A 22,980-nucleotide genomic window follows, 5' to 3' on the forward strand; every position below is an offset into this window, starting at 1 on the left:
TCTCTCATCTCCTCTTCCTGTTCAGGCTGGAGTTCCCCAAGGCAGTGTTCTGGGCCCTGTGCTTTTTCTGGTCTTCATCAATGATCTCTCTGACTCTCTTGAAAATCCTCTCTATCTCTTTGCTGACTACTCTACTCTCTGTCGCTCCATTCTTCATCCCTCAGATCGGCAGTCTGCAGCCTCCTCACTCTCTGCAGACCTTGACAAAATCACAGACTGGGCAAACAAGTGGAACATGTCTTTCAATCCTGACAAATCTCACACTCTAACGATGTCTCTCCGAAAAGACCGACTGGACAACCCTCTCATCCACTTTCTGAATAATCCTCTCCAAGAAGTTCTGTCACTCAAGCTTTTGGGTCTCACTATCTGCCATGATCTTTCCTGGGAAAACCACATTTCAAATCTGGCCTCCAAAGCCAGTCGCCGACTGGGCATCCTCCGTCGTGTGAAGTCCTTCCTTGGCTCACCTGAGCTCCTCACCACATACAAGGCTTTCATCCGCAGCTCAATGGAATACTGCTCTCCCCTCTCGGCTGGTGCTCCTGCCTCACACCTAGCTCGCCTTCACGCTGTTGAAACCAAAGCATTCAGAATCATTGGAATCTCCCGCGATGAAGCTAACTCCAAGGGCCTCTCACTCACTCACCGCAGGCAGGTTGGTGGTCTTTCCGTCTTCTACCGACTCTTCTCTGGCCTTGCCCCCCCCCCCCCCCCAGCTCTCTCTGGGCTCTGTCCTGCACATATTCCTACAGGTCGCACAAGATCTGCCTGCAACTCTCTTATGGTTAAACTGCCAAAATCAAGACTCTCTGCTCACCTTCACTCCTTCATTCCTCTTTTCTCCCGCCTCTGGAACAAACTCCCTCACTCTCTTCAATCCCACTCCACCCTCCAAGTCTTTAAAACAGCTGTTCACCACCATCTCTTATCTTCCCCCATCCAAAACCTTGATCTTTTCTACCCCCTCTAATTTCACCCCAATTCCACTTTTTTGAAATACCAACTTCTGTCCAGGAAGTCCTTCGTGTCTTTGTGTTTTATACTTCTCCCTCCCCCCCCCCCCCCCCCATTCCCATGCCTCCTCCCCCCGGGCCCTCTCCCTTCCACACATCTCCCTGCGCTCAGATGTTGTGTTTGTGTGCTTCCCCTTCTCTCCCCATCTTGTCTTCCGCTCCCTCTTTTTGGGTATTTTGTTTGTCTGGTTGATTTGTTTGTGAAGTAAATGTTAGCTCTTTCACGAGCCTCGATTCAGTATACAAAAAAAAAAAAAGTGAGAAATTACGTAGTTTAGGCATGAGAAGACGTATGAGAAATGTTGAGAAGTACAATAAATGGTGGAGAAAAGGAGAAAAGTACAGTGAATGGTTAAGGAAAGGTGAGAGAAAGGGAGGGTATGGGAGGAGTGCGGAGAAAAAAAAAAGGATAGGAAGAAGTAAGAGTTAAAGGAGAAAATGAAAGAGGAATGCAAGACAGGGAGAGGGATAAAAACAATTGCTTTATGTTTGCCTAATTAGTTGTAATCTGTTTGAAGATTGTTTGTGGTGGTAAGTACTCTGTAATAACACATTGAAATTGCTTGTGAAAGCTTCCCATAACACCGAATGTACCCCCTTGTTACCTTGACGAACATGGATGGCAGTATCTTTAACATTGATTTCGCTTACAGAACAAAATAAACAAAATTGAAATGCTTTTTACTTTTTTATCTCACGAACAGGTTGCTTTGGCCGAGAGCTCGACCTGATCCTCGTCATGGATTCCTCACTAAATGTAGCTCGACAGGATTTCCAGTTGGTAAAATCTTTTGCAAGGGGCGTCGTCAAGCTGTTTGATGTGGAGAAGCAGCGGACTCGTGTGGCCGCATTCATCTTCTCTGAAAAGCCCCAAATGCTTTTCTCTCTGGGGACACACAAAAGTGAACATGGAGTTCGCAGGGCTCTGGCAATTGCTCCACATCTACTAGGGAAGCCACGGCTTGGAAAAACCTTGAAAAAACTTTTACAATACTCCCTGACACCACCTGCTGGTTCACGTCCCGGTGTAACAAAGGTGGTGGTTGTGGTAATGGGTGGGCCGAGTTTTGATGATGCCACCGAGACTGCTGAACAGCTGAGAGACAGTGGAGTGACTGTCCTGGCAGTAGGGACGGGGAATACCACGTCGGAACAATTGCTGGAACTATCTGGAGATCCACTGCTTGTCATCCTTGTTCCGTCTTACCATGATTTAGAGCATTATGAGGCCAATCTGGTTCACAAGATCTGTGAAGGTGGGTGCATTTGTTATCTTTTTTTGGTCCGATGGAATGCTGTTTTGTCATCTTGAAATTCAACATGTAGCATTTAATGGGAATCAGTGGGCTGAATTAAAAGCTAAAAGGATTTCTCTAGCACTTTATCTGTGATTGTTACATAGCTCCTGAGAAAGCTTTGTCTGGGACAAAATCCTGCTGTCGATGCAGGACACAATTGTAGCTACTGTGACATCACTTCTGAAAAGCGTCCTGGAGAGTTTGAATTACAACATACATTTGAAGAAAAATGTACAAATTCTACTTGTATTATTTTCAAAATTATTTTCATTAACATCCAGTACATTTTACTATAATTCACCAAATGTCCCTCCGTCCGTTCGAAGGCACCGCAAAAACAGCTCAACCGATCGCAACGATATTTTGGGTGGGTATTCCTGGGACCCCTGGGAGTAAAATAGGCTATATTGTTTTTCCAAGTTTTCCAAGTTTTCCAATTTTAAAAATTTCCAGTTTTTCCAAACACTATGGAATAATATTTACCGATATGAACAGTGATGTGGCTTTTGTTGAAATTCTACAAATACTGTTTATTCTACGTACCAGGAGAGAGTAGATCGACTCCTGACGAACTCTTCCTATATAAACATGCGGCTCCGAAGTAACATGGCAGCGTGTGCAAAGCGACTGAGAAACAGGTGTAGCGGCCGCCTCCGTGTTACAGATTTGGCACGCACTCTTCACACATAAGCGTGTGACTGAGAAAGACGTGTAGCGGCCGCTTTCGTTTTGCAGAATTCAATCATTTTTTCAAAATGGGCGCCATGTACTGATTAGATTTTGATGATTTGCGTGTGGTATGATTAAACGGATGTTTAGATGAATCGTATAAAATTTAAAAAGCCTTATATTTCTGATATTTTGCCTTTTAATTTGGACATCCCAATTGAAGCCCTGCCCATAGGGCGGGTACCGTTGCTAGTTGTTTAAAATGTAGTTTTTATCTTCAAAATAATTTTCAGTTTAACAATGTTTTTTTTCAATTTCCATGTGCAATACTTCACCTAGTAGTAAATTTTATGCTCATTAGTCCGAATGTGTTAATGCCTGAATATGCAACTTTCTAAATTATACAATCCGCCCCAGAATGCTCGGTGTGCATGTGCAGGAACCCCAAGCAGAGGGGGTCATCAGGGCAGCTAATTGTAGTGTCTTCAGAAAGTATTCACACCCCTTGAAATTTAAATGGTTTAAATTGAGATTTTTTTGTCACTGATCAACACATAACACCCCATAATGCCAAATTATCCGCAGCTCAATATCCGCAGCTCATCTACAGCTCAATGGAATACTGTTCTCCCCTCTGGGCCGGTGCTCCTCCTCACACCTAGCTCGGCTTCACGCTGTTGAAACCAAAGCTTTCAGAATCGTTGGAATCTCTCGCGATGAAGCTAACTCCGAGGGCCTTTCACTCACTCACCGCAGGCAGGTTGGTGGTCTTTCTGTTTTCTACCGACTCCTCTCCGGTCTTGCCCCCCCCCAGCTCTCTCTGTGCTCTGTCCCCCAAATATTCCTACAGGTTGCACAAGATCTGCCAGTAACCCTCTTAAGGTTAAACTGCCAAAATCAAGACTCTCTATTCACCTTCACTTTTTCATTCCTCTTTTCTCCCACCTCTGGAACAAGCTCCCTCACTCTCTTCAATCCCACTCCTCCCTCAAGATCTTCAAAACAGTTGTTCACCACCATCTCTTATCTTCCCCATCCAAAACCTTGATGTTTTCTACCCCCATTAATTCACCCCAATTCCACTTGTTTTTTTAATACCGACTTCTTTCCTGGAAGTCCTAGCAGTGTCCACGTGTTTTTTTTTTTAACTCTCCCACCCCCACCCACCCACCCCCTTCCCATGCCTCCTCCCCCACAAGCCCTCTCCCTCCCACAAACTCCCGATGTCCATGTTCTCCATCTTGTTCTCCACTGCCTTTGTCATATGTTTTATGTGTCAGTTTGTCTTTTTGTGATCAATGTTAGCTCTTACACGAGCCTCGACCTTGTATACTAAATTTGTTTTAAAAAATTGGAATTTTTCTTTAATTTTTTTTTTTTACAACACAATTAAAAATGAAAAGCCAAAATGTATTGAGCAAAAAAGTATTTCACCCCTTTGCTGTGACACTCAATATTGAGCTCAGGTGCATCCAATTTTCTTTGATCATCCTTGAGATGTCTCCACAACTTGATTGGAGTCCACCTGTGGTCAATTCAATTGATTGGACATGATTTAGAAAGAAACACATCTTTCTCTATAATATCCCACAGTTGACAGTGCATGTCAGAGCAGAAACTCTACCATGAAGTCCAAGGAACTGAAGAACTCCGAGATAGAATTGTGAGGAGGCATGAATCTGGGGAAGGGTAAAAAACAATTTCTCGAGTGTTGAAAGTTCCCAAGAGCACAATGAGCTCCATCATTAGGAAATGGAAAGAATATAGAACTACCATCAGACTCTTCCGAGAGCTGGCTGTCCAACAAAACTGAGCAACCGGACAAGAAGGACATTGGTCAGGGAGGTGACCAAGAACCCAATGACCACTCTGACAGAACTATAGAGTTCCTTGGCTGAGATGGGAAAACCTGATAGTAGGCCAATAATCTCTGCAGCGCTCCATAAATCTCGGCTTTATGGGAGAGTGGCCAGATAGAAGCCACTCTTGAGAAAAAGGCACATGAAAAAGGCAACTTAGCACAGCTCATCACCCCTCTAACACCATCCCTACCATGAAGCATGGTGGTGGCAGCATCATTCTATGGGGATGCTTTTCAGTGGCAGGGACTGGGAGACTTGTAAGGATAGCAGGAACAGTAAATGGAGCCAAATACAGGCAAATTCTTGAGGAGAACCTGCTTCAGAGGGCAAAAAACCTTAGACTGCGGCAAAGATTTACATTCCAATAAGACAATGGCCCCAAGCGTACAGCCAAAGCAACCCTGGAATGTCTTCAGAACAAGGATGTGAAAGTTGTTGAGTGGCCCAGACAAAGGCCGGACTTGAATCCGATTGAGAGTTTGTCAAAAATTTGAAGATTGCTGTTCACCGACACTCACCATCCAACTTGACAGAGCTTGCTTGAGCACATCTACAAGGAAGAATTTGAGAAAATCTCCAAATCCAGATGTGCAAAGCTGATACAGACATACCCAAGAATATTTGAAGCTGTAATTGCTGCTAAAGGTGCTTCTATGAAATATTGACTCGGAGTGGAGTGGAGGAGGGGGGGGGGGCGAGGGGGGGGGGAGGGATACTTATGTAAATTAGATATTTCTGCATTTCACTTTTAATTATTTTGTGAAATATTCTAAAAATTCCCCTCTCTCCCCTACTTGTCTGCCGCTCCCCTTATTTTTTGTGTTTTGTGTGTCGGTTTGACTTTTTGTGTGATTAATGTTAGCTCTTTCACGAGCCTCGATCTTGTATACAAAAAAAAAAAAAAAATCCACTTTGACATTATGCCTAGATCAGTGGCAAAAAATACTCAGTTTAATTCATTTTAAATTCAGCCTGTATCACAACAAGATGTGAAAAAGTCAAGGGGTGTGAATACTTTTTGAAGGCACTGTATATTGTATGTGCAAGACAAGGAATGTTAACTAAAATGGATCACAAAGCTTATAAAAGAGGCTGAAAATATTTGGAAATGTACCACTGGGAAAGGGGTGTGTACACAACAAAACAGTTGAGAAACTTTTGAACTCGCTCAAAAAAGGTGAAAGCTTGCAGCTCCCCATACTGCAATGTCCCAAGGAATTGGGCCGGTGCATGGGGCCGAAGGTTCATATATGTGCATGTTCCACCCAAACCTTCGACCATCGCTGCCAGTGAGTGGACTCTGAACTATCAGAGATTATATCGTGTGACATGGCAGGCTTGGTGATTTATTTAATGGAGTCTGCAATCGAAAGATGATGCTGTCATTCCCAATATTCAGGCAGACTTCTTAGAGAGACACCATATCTTGTTTGGTTGATTCTTAACACTGATGGGGAGGTCATATATGGGGCTTGTGCATGTACAGGGCAAGTTTAAAATGATGACATTTTCTGATGATGATATATATATATAAATGATGATGATGATATATATATAAATGATGATGATGATATCTATCTATAATTCCAGTAATCTCTGTGTGTATGTATGTATGTATGTATGTATGTATGTATGTATGTATGTATGTATGTTTGTCTGTGACCGCTGTTTCTCGACAACCACGGGTCCGATATACTTTAAACTTGCCAGGTATATTGCTGGGGACCCGAGGATGTGCCTTTTCAAGGTTTCATATTAATCGGACAAGTAGTTACCGAGCTATGTCCAAAAAACGATTCAACCAATCAGAGAGCAGCGAGCTATCACGTGTGCCGAACGTGCCGAACAGACTCTGCCTCGGACGGCACATTTGAGAGCGTATTCATTTATTTCACGTTGGCAAACTATGTTGGCGTTAAACTATGTTTTAAAACTAATTAAAACTAATTTGCGATTCTTTCGCTTTCCTGCGCGTTTGTGCACGCTATGGCGATTTCTTTACCAAACTCCGCAAGCCGTTCGCTTTGGACCAAACCATTTCATGTAAATAGAGGGGGGGGATTGTCACCGTACTCGCAAGCCGTTCGCTTTGGACCAAACCATTTCATGTAAATAGAGGGGGGGGATTGTCACCGTACTCGCAAGCCGTTCGCTTTGGACCAAACCATTTCATGTAAATAGAGGGGGGGGATATAATTTTAGATATATATATAGTACGGGCATGCCCTAGTATATATAAATGATGATGATGATGATGATGATGATGATGATATATATATATATATATATATATATATATATATATATATATATATATATATATATATATATATATATGTATGTATGTATGTATGTATATATATATATATATACATATATATATATATATATATATATATATGTATGTATGTATGTATGTATGTATGTATGTATGTATGTATGTATGTATATATATATATATATATATATATATATATATATATATATATATGTATATATATATATATATATATATATATATATATATATATATATATATGTATGTATATATATGTATGTATATATATATATATATATATATATATATATATATATATATATATATATATATATATATATATATATATGTTTGTACTTACTTTTTCCACATGCGAAATTTGCATTTGTGTTTATTTAAATTATACAATGGACTACAAAATGTAAATGTTTCATGATATTTGTTATATTATATCACCTTTATCTATCAATATTGTTGAAATGAAGATCAAATAGCTGTACGTTGAAATATGTTGAAAAAGTCAAAACTTTACATGGGGTGTCCTTACTTTTTCACGTGACTGTATATATTTGTTTCTGGAACACAAGAGAATTTATACTCGATTTTTTTCACGATTTAAATTACAGATATAGTGCTGGCAATGACAGGTTAATATTGTAACGGCAGGGACCGAGTCACTGAAAACACACACAGCGCCTGTGGAAAAGGCCTCGTTTAGCATTCATATATCATTTTTAAAGTTGCGTATTAGGAGCACACATGCAGGTTTCAACGACATATACAATACAACAACAACATGCATTTTAAGGCCATTTCCCCTGCTAGAGCGGGGGTTAGCCTTGTGGGCCCCATGTCAATCTCCTCCATTTTGCCCTATTTTCTGCATCTCCCCTTGTTAACCCCCTTGCCCGCATTTCTTCTTCCACCACCTTTCGTCAAGTCTGTCTCGGTCTTCCCCGTCCTCTACTTCCTTCTACATTCATTTCCATCACTATTCTCAACCAGTCACTTTCATCCTTCCTCAACACATGACCAAACCATCTCAACCTGTTCCTCTTCACAGCATCAATCACAGGCTCTATTCCCATCATCTTTCGCAATTCATCATTTGTCTTCCTCTCTCTTAACGATACTCCGCACATCCACCGAACCATTCACATTTCCAACCTTTCCAGCCTTCGTTGCTGCTCCACGTTCATTACCCATGTCTCGCTCCCATAAATCATAACACTTCTCACACATGCAGCATACACCTTTCCCTTCAGCTTCAACGACACTCCCCTCCTCGTCAGCACGCCACTCAGTTCCCGAAACTTCTTCCATGCACATCTCACTCCAGCAACCGTTGCCGAGTCTGATCCACCTTCTCCATTCAGCATGTCTCCTAGGTAACAACATGTTGTCACACCTTCCAGCTTCACGCCTGGTGTTGGCTTAGCGGTTAGGGTGCCAGCTTGGGATCCTAGGATCCTGGGTTCGAAGCCCGGTCCAATTACTAAATTAATGCCAGGGGGGTTGACTCAGCTTGTCATCCTTCCGAGGTCAGCAAATTGAGTACCAGTTCACTGGTAATTCCCTGTGTGTCGCAAGAGGTGACCAACAGGGTTGGTGGCAGGAAGGGCATCCGGCCATAAAACATTGCTTCAAAAATGGGACCACGGTGCCCAAAAAAGGCCAACCCCTGCTCTGCGGGGAAAAATGGCCTCTAAATGGTTCTTTCAGCTTCACGCCGTCTCCAAGATCCAACTCAACATTTCCTCCATCTGCAGATCCCTCTGTGCATACCTTACACTTGAATGGAGCTGCCACACTGGTTAATGACCCACACTGGTTTCAACGACATGTGATCTTAGCAAATTGGAGGATGTTGGAAGGGATAGATAGGGTCAGGGTAGTTCAGAGAATGTTTTTAGAAAAATAAGGGGAGCTTAGAAGAATAAAGGAGTAAGAAGTTTGGGAAAAGATAGAAGTGAAGGGTAGGGTAAGTGGTTATGCAATTATAACATAGATTTAGGAATATGGAAAAACTTTCATCATTTTATTTACAAAGTATGGAGTTTAACAGCTGTTAATGCTATGCTTGAGAAAGAATGAAACCTTGTTATGACAATCCCTGCAACCTGCAACCATGATTCAAAAAACACATTGCATTCATAATATATCCTGTTTCAAAACATAAGGAAAACCGCATTAAATTATTAATAGTGTATACTTGATGTGATTGAGGCTAACCCCCGCTCTAGCAGGGAAAATGGCCTTAAAATGCCTGTTGTATACTTGATGTGATTGAGTCTGTTTTTGATTTTGCAGAATCCCAACCACCCAGCAGCATTTGCTTGCCAAACCCATGTCTCAATGGAGGCACTTGTGTTCCCAAAGCTCAAGCCTATTATTGTCAGTGCTGGGAAGCCAAAGGTCCTCACTGTGAACATAGTAGGTTTTAAGATACATTTGATGCTACCTATATATTGGTCACTCTCACTTTTCCACAATTTCCTTAATTTTTTTATTTTTCTATTGAACATGTATGCTATCAACCATAAAGCATCTGAATTGAAAAAGAAGGAAAATTTCAAATTCAAATGATAGCAAACTAACAGATGCACAAAAGTCTGAAACATTTTTCTTTTCTACAGTTCAACCAAAGACTCCAGAAGAGCAGAATCCTGATTCCCTTTGAATGGTGGATTAAAAGCGGCATTCAAAAATTTCTAGTCTGACCTATTTAATCATATTTTACACCCGCAACAGTTTCGCAGATCAAGTTACTCAATATTTAAAACGTTTTTTTTTCTTTACAAGAGTGAGGCTCATGGAAGAGCAAGGTAGAACTAACAATGGGACAAACATCAAGGGAATGAATGGACAGGAAAAGAGGAGATGTAGTAACCACTGAAACAAGCAAGTAAGATGGTTGTGTTAGGAATATTGGCCACTCCACACCCAACGTTGTCATAACACCCAAAGATCATGGATATGTTTATTCGAATTGTCTTTTGTTAAAGAAAAGATAATAGGTATGTTTACTAGAATGGCCTTTTGTGAAAGAATAAAGACATGTTTACTAGAATGGCCTTTTGTGGAAGAATAAAGACATGTTTACCAGAATAGCCTTTTGTTAAAGAATAAACATATGTTTATTTGAATAGTCTTTTGTTAAAGAATTAAGATATGTTTATTCAAATAGCATTTTGTTGAAGAATAAAGATATGTTTATTCAAATAGTCTTTTGTGAAAGAATAAAGATATGTTTATTTGAATAGCCTTTTGTTGAAGAATAAAGATTTGTTTGTTCAAATAGTCTTTTGTTAAAGAATAAATATTGTTATGAATTTTGGGTAGGGGGATATTTAGATCCAGGTAGATCTGCATAGGTAGGTGCGCCGATGTCGTGAAGAAGGAGAACCATTTTGATGTACAGTAAGTCAGGGATCTGTTTCGGCGGTTTGTCGGATTAAGTGTATATCTGTGATCATACAAGGATGATCGGGTGATAGGTAGAGTAGGGATTATGCCAATTCCCCGGTATGTCAAACCTGTGATCATACCTGTGTGCCGTATGGCAAAGCACCCATAGATATTAGCTAGGCCCATTAGCGCACCACACCCTATTAAATTCCCCCTCCACCACAATAACAATACGACTCACAAGAAGCCAGTTTGGGGCACCGCCGATGCAGCTACAGCCAGCCACATCACCAGCTGGCATGGCAACACACGTCGAGCAGGCAGGCAATAGCCACGCCTAAAAGGACTCGTGATTGACAGGGGGAGGGGTGGGTAAGAAGCAGGCCGCCGATTGGCAGGGTAGGAAGCGACAGACTGATTGGCCCCCAACCGATGGCATGACACCAAGGGCGCGAAGCGTTCGTCCAATGAGAAGGGACGTACGTGATCAGAACATTTGGGAAGTCAAGAAGCGACGGACTGATTGCGGAGAGAGAGAGCTGACGTCACGAGACAGCCAGTAAAACCACTCGCTGGCCGACATTTCCTCTTCTCGTTTTTGGATTCCTTCCTGCCCGGACCTCTCTTCCCTTCTTGCCTTCTCTTTCCGTTTGACCCTTGCTCGTGGGCGACGACGAATGGTGGAGAGATGGTGGAGCACCGACGATCATCCTCCCTGGTTGTTCACGTACGGGACCTCGCGTGCGAGCGACGACTGTGCAGGCGAGGCCTGCCGTGGCGGCATACGTGGACCTGGTGGAGCGCTAACGAGGGTGCATCGAGGCCTAGTTCCCGCCAACAGGAGCCGCATCCGGACTGCACGCTTGGGGCCTGGACAACGTGCTCAGACCTGACGAACCCTGACACACCTCAGCTAGACAGAGATAAGCCCGCACCCACAAACACAATGGTTCTTTTCGTAAATTCTCCCATTTGTCTCTGTGTTCAAGTCTGGTGTGGGGATGTCCCGATTTAGGACATTTATTTACCGGCGCGTCCATTGTTCTCGGGTTCTGGTGTCATAATCATATGATTTCATAATCATATTCATAATCATAATCATAACAACTCTGGTGTCATAAGGAACAGAGGAATAAATTACAGAGGTAATTACACACAGGGGATTAATTCACCCATAATCACTTGCTAATTAACAAGCCCCACCCTTTGTGATGGGGACGAAAATACAAGCTTACCCACGACACACGCACGGTCTACCGGATCCCTACTTATGGTACATCGAGGAGGTTCTTCTTCTTCACTACAGTCAGAGCACACTAATCTATACACTCTACCTGAACTAAGGTATCCCTACCCCCCACAAACGTAACAATATATACACAGTTAACATTAAAGAATGACCTCGGACAAAGACATTTTATGATATGGGTTTAAGCCCTGCTTGAGAGAATGCCAATCCCCTCCCAATTCTAGCCTTCAAACCCCCTCCCCACTCATCAAGATCGCCTATCCAACTCATAATCCCACGAGATATGAGGAAGGGATATGTGATAATAAACGACCCAAAACCAATTATCTTCTTCCTGATTAATATACACGCATCGTTAAAAGTAAATAATGACCTCGGCCAAATTTCAAATGACATGGGTTTCATCTTTGTTTGAGAGAATACCACATAGTTATTTGGGCGGTGCATAAGCTAACAGACCACTGTCTCAATCGCTGGGGCCGATCCTTACAAGGCCATAACCACGATCAGTTCAAAATCCTTTTAACTGTCGCTTTTTTAGTTTTAAAATGAATTCTGTGACATTGGTGAAGAACTCCCTGAGTGAACAATTTATTGTGAACAAATTATTGTAAACAATAAAGTTAACTCCGAGGCCCTTCACTCACTCACCGCAGGCAGGTTGGTGGTCTTTCTGTCTTCTACCGACGCCTCTCCGGCCTTGCTCCCCCAGCTCTCTCTGTGCTCTGTACCCCAAATATTCCTGCAGGTCACACAAGATCTGCCTGCAACCCTCTTATGGTTAAATTGCCAAAATCAAGACTCTCTGCTCACCTTCACTCTTTCATTCCTCTTTTCTCCCGCCTCTGGAACAAACTCCCCCACTCCCTTCAATCCCACTCCTTCCTCCAGGTCTTTGAAACAGCTGTTCACCACCATCTCTTATCTTCCCCGCTAAGTCACCCCAGATCCACTTTTTTGAAATAGCAACTTCTTTCCAGGAAGTCCTTGCAGTGTTCTTGTGTTTTATACCTCTCTCACCCCAGAGGTATAACCCCACCTCCCCCTTCCCGTGCCTCCCCCCCCCCCCCAAGCCCTCTCCCTCCCACAGATCTCCCGATGTCCCTGTTCTCTACTGTTGTACTTGTGTGCTTCCCTCTCTCTCCCCATCTTGTCTCCCGCTCCCTTTATCTTATGTTTTATGTCAGTTTGTCTTTTTGTGATTAATGTTAGCTCTTACACGAGCCTCGATCTTGTATACAAAAATAATAAAAAAATTCAATTGTTTTTTTAAAAATAACTGCCACACGAATACCTCACTCGCTTTTTAAGGGGTACTATATGCTATGCATTCTACCGCTTAGTCTTACGTCTTGTCCCTTTGAGTACTGCTTATTCGTGGGGTCTACTAGACTTGTATTTACATTTGTAAAGGTCCCTCGAGGTGCTCCACGCTAAATTAAAACAAATGTGGTGAAAAACATGTTTTAAAATGAAATCACATCATTATGTGTCTCACCCACCCGCCCCCTGATCCTCACTCACTCCTCCTGCTCCCCTCCCCCCCCCCCCCTCTCCCCTGATCCCCATTTACCCATTCATCCTGATCCCAGCTCACCCTCCTCCTGCTCCCTCCTTACTGTGCTCCTGCTCGCTTACCCACACCCCCCCTCCCCCCCCCCCCACCCGAGGACGGCAATTTAAAGAGTATTGCAGGGATTTTAAAAATCAGAGTCAAGGAAATGTCCCTCGTCAATCGCACCGTGAGGCACTGATGGGCACTGCAATTTGTTCTCCCACAAGATAATTGGATTGCCATCTCCCCAGCGTCTAATATGGATTTCCACCTGGGACTACTATTCAAAAAAAACTACTACCTTCTGTCTGCAACTATCCTGTCCACCCTCTTGTCCCTGGCACATCAAATTCTGTGGGAATGAGATTGCACTCTTACTTTAGCTGCTTTCGGTCACTCTATAAGAGTACCAACAAAGAACAAGATGACTCACACATAACCTAGAGATCCATGTGCAGAGATGTTGTTTCGTATGCAGCCTACGGCTGCTGGTTGCATCATTTTTCTGGAAGCGCGTTTGTGCCGCTGATGCAGTGCCCCAATTACCAGTGAGCTGGTACTCAATTTGCCTCGGAAGGATGACAAGCTGAGTCAACCCCCTAGACGTTAATTCAACGATCGACCGGGATTCCAACTCGGGATCCCAAGCCAGCACCCCCAACGGCTAAGCAACACCAGGCATTGTGCAGAGATAACAAATGTATAATCAGACGGACATGCAAAATTAAAGGAGCCATGTGATGAAGTTCCTTCTCTTATCTTAAAATAAACAGTAAAACAGTTCCTTCTCTTATCGAATCCATCATTGCTTCGGATATGAAATCTTTCCTCTTCTCCAATGGCTTGATCTCTGATCATCAATTTGGTTTCAGACCAGGTCACTCTACTCTGGACATGCTGCTTCTGCTGTCTCAACAATGGATGGAGGTCCTCAATGCCAAACAGGAAATCAGAGCTGTCTCCCTTGACATATCAAGAGCCTTTGATACGGTCTGGCACCCAGCTCTGCTCACCAAACTCTCCTCCTATGGTATCCATGGAAATCTCCATGCATGGCTTGCGGACTTCCTCTCTGGTCGTAGTCAACGTGTGGCCCTGAATGGATTTCTCTCATCTCCCCTTCCTGTTCAGGCTGGAGTTCCCCAAGGAAGTGTGCTGGGCCCTGTGCTTTTTCTGGTCTTTATCAATGATCTCTCTGACTCTCTGGAAAATCCTCTCTATCTCTTTGCTGATGACTCCACTCTCTGCCGCTCCATTCCTCTTCCCTCAGATCGGCAGTCTGCAGCCTCCTCACTCTCTGAAGACCTGGACAAAATCACAGACTGGTCAAACAAGTGGAACATGTCTTTCAATCCTGCCAAATCTCACTCTCTTACTATGTCTCTCCGAAAAGATCGACTGGACAACCCTCCCATCTACTTTCTCAACAATCCTCTCCAAGAAGTTCTGTCACTCAAGCTTTTGGGTCTCACTATCTGCCATGATCTTTCTTGGGAAAACCACATTTCCAAGCTGGCCTCCAAAGCCAGTCGCCGACTGGGCATCCTCCGTCGTGCGAAGTCCTTCCTCGGCACACCTGAGCTCCTCACCACATACAAGGCTTTCATCCGCAGCTCTATGGAATACTGTTCTCCCCTATGGGCTGGTGCTCCTGCCTCACACCTGGCTCGGCTTCACGCTGTTGAATCCAAAGCTTTCAAAATCATTGGAATCTCCCGCGATGAAGCTATCTCTGAGGGCCTTTCACTCACTCACCGCAGGCAGGTAGGTGGTCTTTCTGTCTTCTACCGACTCCTCTCCGGCCTTGCTCCCCCAGCTCTCTCTGTGCTCTGTCCCCCAAATATTCCTACAGGTCGCACAAGATCTGCCAGCAACCCTCTGATGGTTAAACTGCCGAAATCTCGGCTCTCTGCTCACCTTCACTCTTTCATTCCTCTTTTCTCCCGCCTGTGGAACAAACTCCCACACTCCCTTCAATCCCTCTCCTCCCTCCAGGTCTTTAAAACAGCTGTTCACCACCATCTCTTATCTTCCCCCATCCATAACCTTGATCTTTTCTACCCCCACTAATTCACCCCAGATCCACCTTGTTTGAAATTCCAACTTATTTCCTGGAAATCCTGGCAGTGTCCATATGTTTATACCTCTCCCACCCCCCCCCCCCCCCTTCACATGCCTCCCCCCCTTCACATGCCTCCCTCCCAAAGCCCTCTCCCTCCCACAGATCTCTCGATGTCTCCATGTCTCTCGGTCCCTGCTCTCAAATGTTGTGTTTGTGTCCTTCCCCCTCTCTCCCCATCTTGTCTACCGCTCCCGATGTTATTTGTTTTATGTGGCTGTTTGTCTTTCTGTGTGATTAATGTTCGCTCTTTCACGAGCCTCGATCTTGTATACAAAAAAAAAAAAAAAAAAAAAAAAAAATATCAGACACCATTAGTGAACCTTTAAAACTCATCCTCAACAGGCTCAGATCTCAAATTCAACATTCAAGCACTAACAAACATATTCAAATAATCATGGCTTAACACTATTCTCCTGGACAAACAGAAACAGGGCATAATCATTATAAGGGACGAGTATGAATCCGAAGTTTGGGGGGAGAACCTCACTGGGAGCCCCCATGACCCGAAATCGAAAACTAAGACCGAGCGATCCTGCAGTCCAGCGGGTAGAAGGGCTGTATCGGGTTTCAGAGCAGTTGGTTGGTAAACAGGAGATGGGTAGGGATCTGAGGTTTGGGGGACTAATACCCCACCCACTGCGAGTCCCCATGATATCAAATCTCAAAATCGATGCCCGAGCGATTGTTCGGGATCCTGTCTTGTATTCGTGTGTCAAGTTTCAGAACCATCAGCTGGGTGATGATGGAGGAGAAGCAAAAAGTTAACGGATAGACATCATGTCCCACTTTATAAGTTCATCTCTTCAAGAATAAAGATCAGATTACCTATAAACATCCCAAACAGTGTCCATCCTTTCCCCAGCACTTTTAACCTCTTTCTACATGATATTCTAGAACCTCCTCATTTGAAAATCCTTACTTGTGCAGATGACCTTTCCATAACAGTAGATGACCTTTCCATCACAGTAGATGACCTTTCCAAAGCAGTAGATGACCTTTCCATCACAGTACATGACCTTTCCAAAGCAGTAGATGACCTTTCCATCACAGTAGATGACCTTTTCATCACAGTAGATGACCTTTCCATAGCAGCAGATGACCTTTCCATCACAGTAGATGACCTTTCCATAACAGTAGATGACCTTTCCATGGCAGTAGATGACCTTTCCATCACAGTAGATGACCTTTCCATAACAGTAGATGACCTTTCCATCACAGTACATGACCTTTCCAAAGCAGTAGATGACCTTTCCATCACAGTAGATGACCTTTTCATCACAGTAGATGACCTTTCCATAGCAGCAGATGACCTTTCCATCACAGTAGATGACCTTTCCATAACAGTAGATGACCTTTCCATCACAGTAGATGACCTTTCCAAAGCAGTCGATGACCTTTACATCACAGTAGATGACCTTTCCAAAGCAGTAGATGACCTTTCCATAGTAGTAGATGACCTTTCCATCACAGTAGATGACCTTTCCAAAGCAGTAGATGACCTTTCCATAGCAGCAGATGACCTTTCCATAACAGTAGATGACCTTTCCATCACAGTAGATGACCTTTCCAAAGCAGTAGATGACCTTTCCATCACAGTTTATGACCTTTCCAAAGCAGTAGATGACCTTTCCAAAGCAGTAGATGACCTTTCCATAGCAGCAGATGACCTTTCCATAGCAGCAGATGACCTTTCCAAAGCAGTAGATGACCTTTCCATAGCAGTAGATGATCTTTCCATAGCAGCAGATGACCTTTCCATAGCAGTAGATGACCTTTCTATAGCAGTAGATCACCTTTCCGTAGCAGTAGATGACCTTTCCATAGCAGTAGATGATCTTTCCATAGCAGTGGACGACCTTTCCATAGCAGTAGATGATCTTTCCATCGCAGTAGATGACCTTTCTATAGCAGTAGATCACCTTTCCGTAGCAGTAGATGACCTTTCCATCACAGTTTATGACCTTTCCAAAGCAGTAGATGACCTTTCCATCACAGTAGATGACCTTTCCAAAGCAGTAGATGACCTTTCCATAAGAGCAGATGACCTTTCCATAGCAGCAGATGACCTTTCCAAAGCAGTAGATGACCTTTCCATAGCAGTAGATGATCTTTCCATAGCAGCAGATGACCTTTCCATAGCAGTAGATGACCTTTCCATAGCAGTAGATGACCTTTCTATAGCAGTAGATCACCTTTCCGTAGCAGTAGATGACCTTTCCATAGCAGTAGATGATCTTTCCATAGCAGTCGATGACCTTTCCATAGCAGTAGATTACCTTTCTATAGCAGCAGATGACCTTTGCATTGCAGTTAATGACCTTTCCATCGCAGTAGATAACCTTTCCATCGCAGGACATGACCTTTCCATCGCAGTAGATGATCTTTCTATCGCAGTAGATGACCTTTCCATAGCAGCAGATGACCTTTCCATCGCAGTAGATGACCTTTCCATCGCAGGACATGACCTTTCCATCGCAGTAGATGACCTTTCCATAGCAACAAATGACCTTTCCATAGCAGTAGATGACCTTTCCATCGCAGCACAAGACCACAGCATAAATACAACCACTTGCTTACTCCAACAATACGTGAACCAATTTCAACACTAGCTCACACTTGACAATCGAATCAACATCTACTCTTCTGTCCTTGGACAAATGTGAATCCAACTACCACCCAACAAACACAATGTACAACCAACAATTTGCCATAACTAAAAACCCCAAAATACTTGGAATCACTCTTGACGCTCACATGACCTCCATCGAATACATCCAACAGACTGTAGCTCAAGTCTATCATAAACTCCGCACTAAAAGCATTAACCAATACCAAGTTTGGTGAACAACGGGAGACCCAAACCACAATTTACAAAGAGTTTATCTGAACCACTATGACTACGCCAGCCCAAGTTGGTCACCCAACAAATGTATCTGAAACAAAAGCATTAAAACGTCAAAAAAAACACAAAACAAGGTACTCAGACCTATTGCAGTCTTCAGCAATAGTCCAGCATAATAGTTCAGCAATTGCAGTCCTCCTCGACAGAGATCATCTCCAAACTGAAACAAAACTACTTCCTCTCCAACACCACCTTGATATGAGAGGCACAAATTTGTATTTATTACCCTGCGCACGCGAAGCTAAAAGTGGGGTTAAGCAATTGCCTCACTTTGTCAATCTGTCTGTCTGCAAACGTCGGTTTCGGATCGAGCAACAATTTATTTCAATTGAATGTTATATTTTCAACAAGAAACAGAACACAAACCTGTAATTTAGCAGTACTTTGGCTCTGAATTTGTCCCGATCACGCATGCGGATAGAGGAGTTATTACCCTGTCAGTCTGGCAGTGAAACAAAATTGAAAATCATTCCAAATAGGAAACGTGCTGTTTTTAAGACGTCATAAAGGACACAGGCACGAATAACTAATGTACAAGCATTCTGAGTATTGCGCTGCAATACATGTCCCCTACCAAAGTTCAAAGTGCCATAACTTTGTCAAAAATGATCGAATATGCAAATTTATGCACGGTTGATGCTGGTTTTCAAACTTGATCTGAGGTATGCTGAGACACGTGTGTCACGCCTCACCTCGTTGATAAGCCCGCAAGGTCGCTCCGTGGAGCGGCCTGCACGTATTGCACTGTGTGAATTATATAAATTATTAACAACTCACGGTCTGAGGTACTAGCGATTCAAGAGATATCCATTTTTAAAAATATTTTCGTTTAATTAACGATATCTGCCAAACCACGTGCCCTATCACAATTTCCAAAAGGACATTTTAGTAGACTGGCATGCTGAACAGATTTGTGAAGTTTCCCCTCGATTGGATCAAAAATGAGGGAGGGGCTCGGTTTTAAAGGTTCATGCTTAAAAACGTCATTACTCTGAAACCATCAGTAATTTATCATATTTTCCGGTTCACGATCAATGATCGATGTGTATATATATGTTGCTCGGCTTGGCTCAGCCCGTCCGGAAAGCGCGCGCTGTGTCACGCTGTTGACGTTCGCGAGACGAGGCTGAGGACGCGCAGTGCGGCTTGAGGAGAACTCGAGAATAAACAAGAGATATCCATTTTTAAAAATATTTTCGTTTAATTAACGATATCTGCCAAACCACGTGCCCTATCGCAAATTCCAAAAGGACATTTTAGTGCTCAACAGATCTGTGAAGTTTCCCCTCGATTGGATCAAAAATGAGGGAGGAGCTCGGTTTTGAAGGTTCATGCTTAAAAACGTCATAACTCTGAAACCATGTGATGCAGGACGTCATGCTCGCTGACTTTTTTGTTCGTCATGGGTATGCGATTCTGCCTGCAAAGTTTGGCCTCGATCTGTTCAGCCGTTGCAGAGAAAAAGGGGTTTTCGTGTTTTCACGAAAAACAATATGGCGACCGAACCACGTGACATGTGACGTCATAATTACCATTAAAATATTCTACAGACCGAGTCCATCATATGGTGAAAATGTTATCTCAATCGGTCCTATTATTGCAGAGAAATTGGTTTTTAAAGGAAATTAAAACTTAAAATGGCACTGAGTTAAGGATCATCAGAATTATCAGAATTACCAAAGTTCAAAGTGCCATAACTTTGTCAAAAATGATCGAAACGTCGTGAAGATCGAACTTGACCTGTAACTTATCATGAGGAAACCATGTGCCAAGTTTGAAATCATTAGCATTAAGCGTTTAGAAAAAAAGTCCGGAAAACTGTCCTTTGCGTGACGGACTGACTGACTGACTGACTGACTGACGGACTGACGGACTGACAGACGGAGGGACGGCGTGCAAACCTATAGTCCCCTCCGGTGTACACTGGTAGGGGACTAACAAGCATTCTGAGTATTGCGCTGCAATACATATCCCCTACCGGCAGTCTGCCATCCGGAAAACTGTTGGGGAAATGACCAAAGTTCAAAGTGCATAACTTTGTCAAAAATGATCGAAACGTCGTGAAGTTCGAACTTGATCTGTAACTTATCATGAGGAAACCATGTGCCAAGTTTGAAATCGTTAGCATTAAGCGTTTAGAAAAAAAAGTCTGGAAAACTGTTCTTTGCGTGACTGACTGACAGACGGACAGACTGACAGACGGAGGGACGGAGTGCAAACCTATAGTCCCCTCCGGTGTACACCGGTAGGGGACTAATAAGGCACCTGTTAAATATGGTGGTGTAAAAGACACTGCATCAACTGCAGTAAACGGCTGAATTTATTTTCCTTCAACCTTCAAAATCTTTATTTTGTGTCAATTTAATTATAAAATTACTGTTTAGTGAGTATTATTGAACAAATAATAGAAAAAAACAAATAATAGAACAATTAATATAATAGAACACTTTGATTATTGAACAAAGTGTTCAATTATACACTTGAACACTTTGGAACACAAATTGCCTTTTTGGCACCTTCAAAAACATTCATTCTTTTTCTTTTTTTTTGTATTTTTTTTGTAAAAACTTTTGTATTTTTTGCGACCTGAAAGTGAGGCATGAAGGCATGAAGCCTAAGGCCTATAAGTACTGTGTCGGTGGAAGATCCGTAACGTCTCTGCTTTTGATATTTCATGATCATTTTAACAATCGGTTTGTTTGTGTTTCACACTGACTGAAAAACGTAAAGGTAGAGCATGGCGATTGTGATATATGACAGATTCGACGATATGTTCGGCCTGAACGGCACAGAAATCAAAATGGCGGTGTGGAGTCAGCCGTAATACCGCCGTAATGACATCACAGACGTAATCACATCGCCCCCGTCACACGACCATATCCTCAGCTCTGATAGATTGGTGTTCGTTTGAGGGGACATACATACATACATATATACGGACAGACAAACACTGTTCTAGACGGCTTTGCCCTATAGGCTACACCGTAAAAAGATAATGAATAAACAGTAACTTAGTTTTTATGCCTCCGCCCCCGAAGGTGGCCGTATGCATTACGTTTTCGGGTTGTCCGTTCGTTCATCCGTCCGTCCGTCTGTACGGGCTAAACCTCGTTTTTCTCAGCAACCACATGTCCAATTAAGACAAAACTTTCAGGGTAGGCGTGACACCCATGTTTTGTTTTGACACCCACAAAACGCTAAATGTTTTTCTGATAATTGTGACGTCATAGGTCACGTGGTATGGCAGCCATGTTGAATAAATGCAAATAATAATAAATATATTTCTCGGAAAACGCAGAATGGAAAAATTTGAAACTTGGTACATTGTCAAGTACTTCCAATGGGGAATAAAAGCACGATAATGATGACATCATAGGTGAAGTGGTTTATCAGCCAAAAATGTTATAATCGAATTCCTTATCCTAAAAATCTGAAATTGCATGCACATGATCTATGACGAATTTGTCTTGAAATATTAGATATATGACATCATAGGTCACATGGTTTGGCAGCCATATTGGATTGAAGGGAAATATTAAATAATTATATCTCTGAAACCACTTACCCTATCAATGCGAAATTTTACAAATATCATCTAACACCATTATTGCATATAGTTTGAAAATGATGATGTCGTAGGTCACGTGGTTTGGCAGCCATCTTGGATAGAAAACTAACCTTATCCGATAAACACGAAACTTCACAAATGTGATACCCTACCCATACATATGCAGAGTGTCTAGTTTTTATGGTAATATGTCACGTAGTGTGGCAGCCATATTAGCTTTAAAGCCTTTAATTATAAAAATGTTATCGTTATGCTAGGCCATAACCTGCCAACTGCATGCCAACTGCATGCCTGGTTCATCAGTCCAGTATGTAGATATCTTGCATGCCATACTGAAGTTAGGAGATTTTTTTAAACATAAACAATCTTGTAAAACTGACATCTCACATGAAGTAGAATGGTCATTTAATTTCCCCAACAGACTGTCTCCATCAGATGATCATAATCAAAATGTCCTGCATTCTTGTGCCGCATCGCATCCCTTTTCCCTCAATATTGGGCTTCAATGTGAGCTGAATGTGGCTAACCTCCGCTCTTGCAGGGAAAATGGCCTTAAAATGCCTGTTGTTGTTGTTGTAATGTGAGCTGAATAGCGTTGAACTTCTCAAAGGTCACTCATTGATAGTGTGCTCTGGAAGCTTTGATTGTAGAAAAGCTGAATATGAGGAAGTGCTTGAAATAGATGTGAAAGTCTGAATAATGACCTGGAGGTACAAGTACAACAACAACAACAACAACATGCATTTTAAGGCCATTTTCCCTGCGAGAGCGGGGGTTAGCCTTGCGGTCCCCATGACAATCTTCTCCATTTTGCCCTATTTTCTGCATCTCTCCTTGTTAACCCCCTTGCCCGCATTTCTTCTTCCACCATATTTAGCCAAGTCTTTCTCGGTCTTCCCGTCCTCTACTTCCTTCTACATTCATTTCCATCACTCTTCTCAACCAGTCACTTTCATCCTTCCTCAACACATGACCAAACCATCTCAACCTGTTCCTCTTCACAGCATCCATCACAGGCTCTATTCCCATCATCTTTCGCAATTCATGTCTTCC

At 42.8% G+C, this 22,980-nt stretch overlaps 1 protein-coding gene across 1 annotated transcript in view; it reads left to right on the top strand.

The window, feature by feature from the left end:
• Nucleotides 1-10,342, top strand: part of LOC137421192 (von Willebrand factor A domain-containing protein 2-like) — an 88,690-nt gene extending 78,348 nt beyond the window's left edge. Inside the window, exons 11-13 of the mRNA XM_068106992.2 lie at nucleotides 1,721-2,272; nucleotides 9,434-9,556; nucleotides 9,760-10,342. Coding sequence (XP_067963093.2) covers nucleotides 1,721-2,272; nucleotides 9,434-9,556; nucleotides 9,760-9,803 — 719 coding nt within the window. The 3' untranslated portion in view covers nucleotides 9,804-10,342. The remainder of the gene's footprint in view (nucleotides 1-1,720; nucleotides 2,273-9,433; nucleotides 9,557-9,759) is intronic.
• The last annotated feature ends 12,638 nt before the right edge of the window (nucleotides 10,343-22,980 follow it).

Source organism: Myxine glutinosa, chromosome 2, assembly GCF_964187855.1.
Source record: "Myxine glutinosa chromosome 2, kmMyxGlut1.1, whole genome shotgun sequence".
Lineage (NCBI taxonomy): Eukaryota > Metazoa > Chordata > Myxini > Myxiniformes > Myxinidae > Myxine > Myxine glutinosa.